This window comes from Diabrotica virgifera, chromosome 2, assembly GCF_917563875.1.
Source record: "Diabrotica virgifera virgifera chromosome 2, PGI_DIABVI_V3a".
Lineage (NCBI taxonomy): Eukaryota > Metazoa > Arthropoda > Insecta > Coleoptera > Chrysomelidae > Diabrotica > Diabrotica virgifera.
Genome location: NC_065444.1, coordinates 190,890,769 through 190,903,215, shown reverse-complemented (window position 1 = coordinate 190,903,215; position 12,447 = coordinate 190,890,769). Strand labels below are relative to the sequence as shown.

Genomic DNA, 12,447 nt, shown 5'->3' with positions numbered 1-12,447 from the left:
AAATGTATACATACGCAAAACATGGATATCGCCCTTCCACGTATTGATGCTTTGGCTGCACAGCACATAATTTGTTTGTAAGTAACTGTACAATCTTAACACCTAAGACCGGTGGTCACCAGCTCTTTCAAAAAAGAAGAAGATATGTCACTCAAAAGTAGTGGGAAATCTGACATATAAGAAATAGAAAAAATAAAATACCTCCATGGCATCCTGAGAGAAAAAACCCACTTTTCAATAAAAATTTTGTGAATGTTAATTTGTGAGTGATGTCCAATTATTATATTTAAATGTTTATACACCAATACAAACATTATTATACAACATTAAAGAAAACAACTGCATAAAAAGTTTGAAGACAAAAACCAACTGTTCTTACAAAAAATTATACATTTGCAACTTAAGATCCAAAAGATATAACTTATCTGCTTTTTGATGGGGCTGGTGACTTCCGAAAAAATTATCCTTGGCTGTAGAACAGTTCCAAGTACTGATATGTAAGTACATACCTATTGCAAAAAAAAACTTTATGTGTATTTTGATCATTTATACTCTTTTGTCTACACTCCTTCAACCCTTAAGCAATTGAGGATTGAGGGTAGTATATATTAAAATTTATATACCAAGCAATTTACATCAGACTGGTCACTCCCAATATAAAAAGTCACAATATACACTTTATGGAACACTGAGTTCAATACTCCACAGTTGGTTTGCTTTATGGTGTGTTTTTGATCACAACCTAGACATAGTTGTTTTTTATATTTTTATATATATGTACATTTCGCCTTTTTTGTTAATTTTAGCGAGTAGTTTGTACACGTGAAGACTATTTGTACGGGGCCTGATGATGAAGCATAAAATGTAAGCTTCGAAAACGGTCGCCCCTTGATTGTAACAACTAATAAACATACAAACTATAAGATTGCGAGTATAGACTCATTTCCTAATCCAGTAGTATAATGGACTCCCATTGGCAACCTTTTCATCATTTGAAAACTGCCTGTCATGCAACGTTGCGGAATCAGTACAAGAAACTCACTACAGCTAAGATGATACATAAATCGAAGATCTCCTTTAACAACGAGTGTCTGAAGTTCAACCTACTGCCTCTATATACAACAGCTAGATTAAATACATTTAACCTTCAAGCAGCTACAAGAAAACAAGTTAATATTTTGGGACGATCAATTATCAGGGACGAGATTAAAAAATTATACAGGACAATTTACACTATAGATGTGCAACTAAAGTTCATCTATGATAAGATCAATCAAATGCTGAGCAGGTATGAGTTTGATGCGTGGATGCGTGATATTCATGGAACAGTAAGTTTTCTTAAAAGTAAATATAACAAAAAGACCTTTAAAAAAATTAACAATTTAAAACAACAATATAACACTAATACCCTAACAACACACAACATTCCAGGAATGTACTACCAAAGTTCTATCAATATTTGAATGTCCTGGACATTTAGGGAACATTCGGTGAACATCTGTTTAAATTATTCCTGGAATGTTACCATAAGACATTCTGTGAACATACTACCAATGTTCCTATATTTTAAGTTGCGAAATAATACATACGTGTAAGAGATACAACATTACTTATAACATACCAGACAAACTAAGTGACATTTTAGGCCTACAGTGCAATAATATGTCAAATTTAAAGAGTTTCCCAAGTTCAATTAATACAATATTATAAACATACAAATGTAATAAAAATTATTGTTCGCGAATATTCAATTTGGAATGCGATTTTGTTAATAAAAAAAATACTTATAACTTATGCAAAACCCAAGAGAGGCATTTATATTTATTTCTTTTGCGTTCATTTTCAAATTCGCCGTGCATATATTTTTGTGCATGGCGCTTGAGAGGGCATCACGTGACTAAAAACGACCAACCATCGACCTCGCTTCGGCCATCTTGGCATCTTCATCTTGGCGACTGGCGACCTTGCCTTGCCGTGGATTGTTTGTATTATTTGTGCTTTTTAAGAATATTTTTTTAATTCGGATACTTTTATAATAGCTTTAATAGTATTATTAACATAGTGCATAAAATGGTGTCCTGTTTTTAACGCAGTTGGAGTAGCAGAAACAAATGTAGATAAAAAAATCTGCAGGAATAACGTTTCAATTATGACAGAAGCTCAAAACAAATGACTGTGAATGAACAGCCCTATTAAAAGGTTAGTATGCAAATATGTAAACGAAAGCATGCCCTGTATTTCAGAAAATAAATTAATACTATTAATACCCTAATAATACTATTCATAAAAAATCTTTTAAGTAACGTAGATATAACAAAGTGAATAAAAGGCATAAATCAGAAGAATTATTATTTTATTTTATAAGTTAATAATTGGTCATATCCATTTATTATTTTAATAATAATTGTGAATAAGCCACAAACTTCGCTTATTCCTAACTAAAATAGTAAATAGAGATAGGTAATAACAAAAGGATTTGTAAAACTAAAATAATTCTTTTTGCGTTTTTGCTAGTGTATGCGTTTATAAATAGGATGGTAGACCACACACTATAATATGCAGTACCAACTAATGAATACACAGAATATTATAGTCGATTTGCTAAACTCAGTCTCAGTACTAATTACTGTAATTTTGGCAAAATTGGCCAAAAACAAAAAAAATTACCTACTAAAATCACTAGCCAGTTGTGTCTGAGTTTGGGGAACCGACTATACTAATAAACAATTTCTAAGCTGTTTTATAATAATTTTGTGAGTTCATTAATCATATTTTTTATTTAAAACTAAAATTTGTTAATAATGCTTAGTAATGCATATATTTTGTATTTTTAGCTTTCCAGAAGATCCTGCGAAGAAGACATGAAGTATAGATCAGATTTGTTAATAGAGGAGTATGTTCAAAACACTTTCTAGAAAAAGATATTGACAGAACTTCACTTTCATCTGTTCGTTTGAGAGACTGTGCTGTTCCAATAGCTTATGTCACACAGGTATATGCATAACCTAATTAATAATACAGTCCGTACAATATAGATACTGTTGTAATTCATTATCTACATCGGAGATCTAAGTTGACATTGTTGCCCAACTACAAAAAATTTTTGAATTCATTTTAAGTCAAATATATCACATAATTATTGCGAAGTAGATTATACAACAAAACAGATTAATATTCAATGTAAATAAATAAAAACATCAGAAATCGAAAACAAGAATTGAGTCGTATAATTCCCATATCCGCTAACTCCACACGCAATGTATTTTCAGTAAAAGCAAAAAACTGTATCTATTATTTCCGAGTACCTGTCTAAATGAATTGTAATTATTCTATTAGGGAATATAATTCTAATTTACCGATAACCTTGATTTACGTAATTTGGTTAATAAAACAAAAGATAAAAATTGATTTATATATCAAAAAGTGGATGTAGCAGGTTTTGAAACAAACCAGTGGAGTTAGCGGATTTTGGATATAACTATAGGTGGATCTAGCGACTTTTGTTACGAATTATTCTTTTGATCATATACAGGATGTCCAAATGGAAAAGTCGGTTACTGAGGCTAATATTTTCATTTTAATAACAAAATTTAGACATACAAAAATATATTAAAAAAAAAAAAAGAAATTTAAAAAAAATTTATCATTTTCAACTACATTTTCACAAACAATATCCTCATTTTCATTATCCTCGTTAGTTATTGCTGTTCCGTTAAGATAGGCCTGTTCAGCCTTGTAGTAATAGATTAAGTCGGATAATTCGCGCCAATTCTCTCCGTAATGCTTCTGCAGTAATTTGCAGACGTCATCAACTTTTTATTTTTTAACGTTAGTTCCTAATGGTAAGTTAACAGGCGATAAAATTGATACAGATTTACCCTTTTTGGTAACCAGTTTTTTATCATTAAATTTACTTCTGTAATTTTCCTCTCCTTGTACGACAACGTTGGTTTTCCCTTTATATAAAAAAATCTTTTCGAAACTTACAAGTGTATAATAAGTAAGTAAATAAGTAATGTTACTAATGTTATTGTTATGAATTGTCAACAAAACGGACATGCTGTATCACCTTCCAAATAGTACCTAAAGCCATAGTAGGAAACCAAACTTTAACTCATCTTTTTTCCTTCAATTTGTTCTTTTTCCATAAATCCGGCTGACTTTTTCTTTTTCGTCCTTTATTAAGACATGCTTTTTCAACTTTTTTCGTTATTTCTTCCATTATTTTAACTATTAAAAGCAAATTACGGACAACAATATTTACACAGTTGAGCACTGTAACACCATATTGAAATTCTCAGAATAGAGTGTTGTGATTGGTCGAAACGGATTTAACGCGATTTGGAAGTAAGTATGAAAAAAGCTGGCGGGTTTTGGAATGAATTCGCAAAGTTATTTTCAAATTTAGTCGGGATCTGACGGTTTTAGGCACAAAACAAATATAATGACATCTGACAAATTGCACAGACTATCTAAAAACATAGATAGTTCAAAATATGTAAAAAGTGGAGTTAGCGGATATTGGAATTATACGACTCAATTAAGGTATAATCTTATGTTACAGTTATTAAGGTACCAAGGGTATTATAGGGATATACGTTGACCGAAAGCGTTATTATAGTACCTGTGGTGCCTTCAACGTTTAATGTCCGACTAAATTATTCTTTATATGCGAAAAATTTGAACGAATTTTGAATTGATTAGTTTTTAAATAAGTACATTTACCAGTAACAGTAGTAACGTAATTGTGGTAACCATAGTTTTACTTAGGTTGATATTTGTCAACTTGACAGTATCTAAGTCGTTATTTAAATTTAATGCCCAAGGGCGTTATATCGTACTTAACAGACTTCGAAATGTCATTATTTGTCAAATAATGTACCAGTAGGACATTAAAGTAAATAATAAAAACAATAAATATAATGAATACTAAATACTTATTTGTTTGTGAAAAATCTATTTCTTTGTGGCTTTTTTGTAATTAATTATTCTAATGGGGAAATAAGCCACAATTTACTTGAAAAAATAATTTTATTAAGGTTTCTACTTCCACATCGGATGTCGTTGTCAAAATACAAAATGTTCATTGTTATTATTTTATTTATTAAATATTATTTATTATTTATTTAAATATTATTTAATATTTATTTTTTTATTATTATTATTTATGCATATTATTACCTGTAAATAATATTTCTTCTGATTGTTAATTGTAAAGGATAGAAAAATTACCTTTTATTTTATTTTCTTTTAGAATCAGCTGAGAGAAGTGGTCTACAAAAAACCAGAAAGGAAACAGAATATGTGGCTACGAAAAGCAAAAGAAAGGTTTACAAAGCAAATGTGACACATTTTTTTATAATATTTAGGAATGTCAGCAAATTACATTAAAAAATGTATGTAAAGATTTTTTGCAATAAAAATGTTTATATTTATCAAGGATGTATTATTTGGTATGGCCATATATCGTCAGTGATGTGACAGTACCTCCTATCTGTTTTTTTCAAGAGATTTGTAAGATAGACTAAAAACTTGTTTCGGCCACCTCCTGTTTTCATATATTTTTTGACTTGTTTTGCAGTAAATTCAACTATCTATTTACTACAAAAAAAGTCAGAATACGTACGAAACCAGAAAGTGACCTTAAAAAATGTTTTTCGTCTCCTGCAAACCTCATGAAAAAACATATAGGAGGTATTGTCACATTACTGACGATATATTTCAGTGAATGTCTAAAAAATATACTGTGAATGTTCAAAGAACGTTCGTAGACATTCATGGAATGTTCTAACAAGACATTCAGTCTAAAAATATACTGTGAATGTCCAAAGAACATTCATGGAATGTTCCAACAAGACATTCAGTCTAAAAAATAGACTGTGAATGTCCAAAGAACATTCGTAGACATTCATGGAATGTTCCAACAGAACATTCTAAGAATATTTAAAATGCTGACACAGCACTTTCCTGGTACTTTCCAGGGACATTCGTGTGCATTTGGGGACATTCCAGGAATGTTTTCAATGTCCTGTGTGTACATTCTAGGAACATTCATGGAATGTTTTGTGTTATTAGGGTAATAATAACTTAAGCCAGAACAGGTCTAACCTTCCCATGTTTAACATTTCAGTAACATCTACATCTGATTTTTTGGAGTCAAACATTAATTTCACTGACAATACCACTCGATCTAATAGCCTATTTGACTGTAACTCAGTTAATAATAGCCTATCAGAACGTAGTTTGGGAAATACATCCATATCTGATTCTGATAACATGTTTGACTCCATATTAAGTATATCAAGTGCACCTGGCTCTGACATTTCCCCCACCAGCGTCAGTCAACCACATTTTAATGAACCGTTCGTGAATTACACAAATATACATTTTACCGAAGAAGAAATAAATTTGTTGGGAAAGGGGCCGAAATTCAACCCAATAACAACAACTACTAGAAATGATTCGAACATCTTAGAAACATTAGGAGTCGAAAGCGAAAGCATCCTTCAATCATTACATCTAGATAATGAAGACGAAATCAGAAATTTGATTAAAATCAATCTCAGAAAAGAATACAAAAAAGTTCGTCGAAAAACCAAAAGAAATCCAACAGAAACTAAGAACAAAAAACTGATAAAATCCATAAATAAGAAAATACAGGACAACAACTTAACGGTGACCAGAGCAGACAAAGGAAGTACGGTTACAATTCTAAAAACAGAAGACTATATATCTAAGGTATTATCCTTTATAACTAATAACGGATTCACTTCACAAATTATAAATATTAACACCTTTACTAACAAGGTGAAACAAACAATCAGAGAGTCAAAACTCACTCTTGATAAGAAAACCAAAAGCAAAGTGCTCCCAGTTAAAACAATCATTCCTAAATTGTATGGATTGCTTAAAATACATAAGACAGACAATTTCGAAGAGGTACCCATAAGACCTGTGGTATCATATATTAATTCTCCGACATACGAATTAGCTAAATATCTGAATGATTCACTTAAAAAAGATCTATACCAACAAATTACAACATGTAGTAAAAAACAGCACAACTTTGGTAGAAAGACTCCAAAAAATAGAATTGTCACCAGAAGATATCATCATTTCATTGGATGTTACCAATTTGTTCACGAATGTCCCAGTGGATGAGGTTATTGACATTATCAGTCTAGAACTATGGAATAATAACTATACTCCAGGCCTCATAATGGAGTTCACTGAGCTGGTGAGGACTTGTCTGAGCCAGAATTTCTTCAATTTTAATAACATCACATATGTACAACCTGATGGACTAGCTATGGGTTCCCCACTGTCTCCCATACTAGCAGATATTTTCCTGGACGATTTGGAAACACATTACATATTAAAAAATAATGAATTCGCGAACTATATAAAATTTTACGCCAGATACGTGGATGACACCCTGGTCATATGGACAGGTGGTTTAACGAGATTAAATCAATTTTTTAGTTATATTAACACACTGCATCGGTCTATCAAGTATACGTTAGAAACTCAAAACAATAATTGCAAATTAAATTTCTTAGATTTAACACTTACTCTAATTAAAAACTCTTTCAAATTCGAAATATATAGAAAACCAACCCACACAGGTACTGTTATTCAAAACAGCTCGTTTCACCCTATACAGCATAAATTAGCCGCATTCTATAGTTACATTCATAGACTAGTAACGCTACCACTATCTTATAGTTCATTTAACAATGAATTAAATAATATCTATCAAATTGCAGTGAGAAACGGGTACACAGTACAAATGATTAATAAAATCTTACAACAAAAATTAAACAGACAAATGGAGAATTCTGTATACCCACATATCCCAACAAACACCAGCATGGAAGATAGGCCTTATAGATCTATGACCTTCTATGGTAGTCTGTCGCATACATTAGCAAGAGTCTTTAAAGATTATGCAAAAATATCATTTAAAACTAGCAGTAATCTGGGTAGGTTGGTTATTAATAGCAAAGACAAGACCGATGCAATGAACCTTAGTGGTGTATATAGGTTGAGGTGCAGTACCTGTAGCAGTGAGTATGTCGGCAGGACATATAGGTCATTCCAAACTCGCCTTCAGGAACATATTAGATACATACGACTACCATTATCGGCAGGCAATTCTCAATTTTCCACCCACATAACAGAGTCAGGTCATTAATTCGAACCAGACACAGGGTTTGAAGTCTTACATCTTGGTAACAAAGGCCTAAAATTAAACAATTTAGAACATCTAGAAATCCTGAAATCCATGAATAACTGTTCCAGAGTAACACTAAACTCACAATTAGCTCTAGACTTTATACCAGCTTATTCTATATTAACCACAAATACCAACCAGCAAGGGGCACAATAGCAATGATATTCAATACTATTGTTCACTTATTATTTGACTCAAGATAAGCTCAACTTTTTAATTAATTAACTTTGAATAAATTCCTTCTGACAGCCCTTGCTGCTTATACTAATCCCCTTCTTTTTACTTTTCTTTCTCTATAATCAAATAACCATATACTAATCATATTGTTTAGTGTTAAATACGGGATCAGTCAACAGGTTACCAACTAGCACCCAATCCTTGGAAAATAATATCAAGCATCATTACAACGTAATACAAGCCCATAAGTATAAAGAAAGTAAATTATTTCTATTAATTTATTGGTCAATCACACTTACCATATAATTAGATGTTAGGAGCATGGAACGCATCTTCAAATATTTGCGCCATCCTTTTTAAGATCATACACATCGGCTAATAGAACGCTTCATTAGATATTAAAGAGCCACATTTGAGACATATTTCTTACCATCGTAGATGCCAAACACAAGAAATTGATGCAATAGCTAGTCCATACACCATTGCCGGCTGAATTCACACCTCATGCTCTATTTCATACCTTGTTCCGCTTTCTGTCTTTTCTTATTTTAATCCCTTTTCACGACACCAATCTCTTAACCAGATTAACGGCAGGAACAGCAATCCTAAAACTTTACAAACACGTGAGCAAACAATTTGCCCAGCGTTGCATCTCAACGTATATAGACAGCTTAGTTTTCACCAACAAGTTGCTGGAGTAATGTGTTCCCAATTCGTAACCGGCAAATCTAAGCGTACCTCTGTTCGTGGTGACATGCGTACCAAAATACGTGCGCATGCTCACCACGATCAGCAGGTTGTCCAACTATAACACAAAAAAGAAACGTTTTTTGAGGTTTATTGGTTGATAATTAGTTACTAATTTATTAATTGGATAAACGATAAAAATAAAAAATAATAATAACAACATTCTACTTAATGTAAGATACGGATTGAGAATGCTTGGAAAAAAGTTGTTTTAAAGGGAAAAAATTTTTTCCACATACATACATTTGTGCATGTGTGAGTTGGACTTATTCAGCTTATACAGTTGTGCATATGTGAGTTAGACTTGTTCGGCTTAATCCTTATGTATAAATAAAAAATAAAAATAATACCAAAAATACATATTAAAATCCATTATATACAAAAGTGAGTTAGACTTGTTCGGCTTAATCCTTATGTATAAATAAAAAATAAAAATAATACCAAAAATACATATTAAAATCCATTATATACAACAAGACAACTACAGACATATAGATAATATGTCAAAAATACAAAATACATTTGTGACAAACAGATTTTACCTGAGGACATGATCACACACACACACATACATACACATACACGCACACACACACACACACACACACACACACACATACACGCCGTGCAATATTTATGGCAACGTGTGCATAAGCCCCAATTGTGGTTAAATTGAGAAGATGTCAGAAACATAGTACCGTGACGAAGAGAAATCTTTGTGTATAGAAACCATTGATTTACACTCCGTTTTGTCGAAGCTATGCATATATATCACTTGTGGCAACGGAACCACAAATATGCTTCAACCGATAGTGTGTAAAAAAGTTGCCAGAAGTATCTAGATATGTGATCGTGTGTAACATAGGTTGCCATAAGTATTAAAAAATTAAATGTGTTTGGAAAGCAGTGTTGCCATGTTTAAGAAAAAATCTAGATATATTTAGAAACATTTTATATTAAGCACGTATCGGTATCGATGTAGTTTATACTAGAAATGAGTAAGATACAGTTATTCTAGGAATAAAGTGTTTTACAAAGTGTCACAGTTAGGTAGGATCTACATTAATTTTTTTGATTATTTGATGAGTTACAAAACTAGGATTAAAATATTATTGTTGTTAATTCTGAACAATACTTTAAATAAACTGAAATATCTAAATTAAAAAATTGTAAAATTAAATGTAAATTAAAATAACGATTATGCATTCAATAACACTTGAAACATAAAAAATGCTTGGTGAATAATTCAAATAAATCTAGTCTTATTAGGACCAAGAAATTAATGTAAAACCTTGAAATAAAACTGCTAGGACATCTAAAAATCCAGCATTATTAGTTACTTTTTGCTATTTTTAATGCGCATAAGTTTAGTAATTTCATTTTTAACACAAAATTTAATCTTTGACCAACATCTTTCAACTAATATGGGATGTAGCTCAATGCATTTCTCACATTCTTTTTTGTTTGGTACAATTCCCTTCTTAATATTAAGTTTAAAATAATTGCAGACGGCTTCCTTTTCTTGCTTCGTCCATGGAACTGGACCTCTGGAAATCTTTTTGGACTTTTTTGCTTTGGTTACTAAAAAAATCAATAAACAATAAATTAATAAATTATATTGTTAGCAAAAAATAGTATTCTCATTTTAATTTGGCATGTTTTTACAACGCCCCAGTTACCTCAGATTACAACTGAAATATTACATATATTGTTGACTGTTTTTTTTTTAGTTTTGACTTAAGATTGTTCAAATAATCACTTACATTTTGTTTTGTGAATGGTCTGAACATTTTCATCATCATCAATTCCTGCTTCACCTTCCGGTTCAGCTTCTGGTTCTTCTTCCTCATCTTCTTCTAAAGTAGGCAGATCTAGAAAATGAATCATAGAAGCAAACAAATTAATACTAGTTAAATATTCAAAACATTACCTTTAATTTCTATTTCGTCAATAGATTTTCCAGCAAACTTGTTCACTTCACCTTTATCAACAGCTATAAGCAATCGACTTACTTTGGTGAGTTCAATCGCACTTTCGTGCATTCTGTAAAAATCACGATGTACTTTGATGTCATGACCTAAGTGACGAGCTAACCAGTCATATTGATTTTCTGACATGTCAAATAGTTGACATACAGTTGCTACATATTTACGCAACTTTGTTCCCGTTATTGCTGAAGGATTCTGCAAATCAATTTCTTCACATATTTTTTTCAAGCAATCATGCCCCCTAAGATTTGAACTAGATGGATTAGATCTGGCGAAAATGTATACATTTTGACTTGAAATACCACATGTAACTCTATGTTGAATCAAAATATCAATACATTGTTTCGTATTTGTAGTTAGGATTACTGGGACCTTTTTGCCACGTTTCCCTTCAATTTCCACTACTGTCAATGACTCTGCCAGTTTTTTTTCGATTATTGTGAGAGAATTTTTTATTTCGTCCGTATTTTGCTCTGCCCAAGTTGGTCGGGAAATATAATCAGTTAGCTTCATTTTTGCTGCTTCACCCGATCTGCGTTTATTAAACAATATTATTCTAGATAAAGTTAATGTTGCAAGCCGTGTCCACTTATAATTATTAGTGTAGTCTTGCATTAATTCTTGTTTAGCCTTTAACATGTTTGTATCGATATAATTACTAAGTTTCACTAAATCGGTCGTAATTGGCAAAAGTTGAGTGGAATTCAATTTTCTTCGGTAAAGTGTGGATATAGCATGGGAAGATATTCGTATGCTCCATTCCATTTTCATCAGCTGAAGGAATGATAACAATGACTTGTTTTTTGTCATATTTCCTGCTCTTAAAGCACTGCCTCTCTGAATAGCCACACATTTCTTAAGAGCATAACCCAATTTTAAAGCTAAACTCGGAGTATGAAATTCTGGTCTACAGTTACTACTAGCTGCCGTGGTCATACTAATGTCTTTAGTTGCTTGAACAACCACATCGAATTTCTCAGGAACCAGAAAATCGCCAAGCGTTTGCGACCTACTGTTAGTTAATTTACTCGTACTGCATGGCTCCATATTTCAATATCAAAATATCATTGTTGCAGGTGTTACCAATTTCATCGTTTTTAAACTTTGCTATTATTGAATTTGTGAAATCTTTAGTAAAACCAATTCCGAATATATCAGCTACGAGAGCATTGCTTTCGGCAATAACATGACGGGATTCTTTCTGGTCATCAATATTAACTTTTTTCTTGCATGTATATTTTACATGATGCCAGATATGTTTTTTCAATAAAAATCCTAGACAGTTGGGACAAGGACCATAAT

At 31.7% G+C, this 12,447-nt stretch overlaps 1 protein-coding gene and 1 long non-coding RNA gene across 2 annotated transcripts; one reads left to right on the top strand and one right to left on the bottom strand.

Moving 5' to 3' along the window:
- Positions 1–1,451: 1,451 nt before the first annotated feature.
- Positions 1,452–5,435, top strand: LOC126879749 (uncharacterized). The gene is made up of 3 exons (XR_007696244.1): positions 1,452–2,199; positions 2,835–2,992; positions 5,255–5,435. It is a non-coding gene; the product is annotated as an uncharacterized LOC126879749 (long non-coding RNA).
- A 3,703-nt stretch (positions 5,436–9,138) lies between these two features.
- LOC126880886 (uncharacterized) lies at positions 9,139–12,081 on the bottom strand. Its single transcript, XM_050644958.1, has 3 exons — positions 11,088–12,081; positions 10,568–10,738; positions 9,139–9,215 (listed from the first exon to the last, which is right to left on the bottom strand). The coding sequence occupies exons 1-3, from the start codon at positions 12,079–12,081 to the stop codon at positions 9,139–9,141; spliced, it is 1,242 nt and encodes a 413-aa protein (XP_050500915.1).
- Between the last annotated feature and the right edge of the window lie 366 nt (positions 12,082–12,447).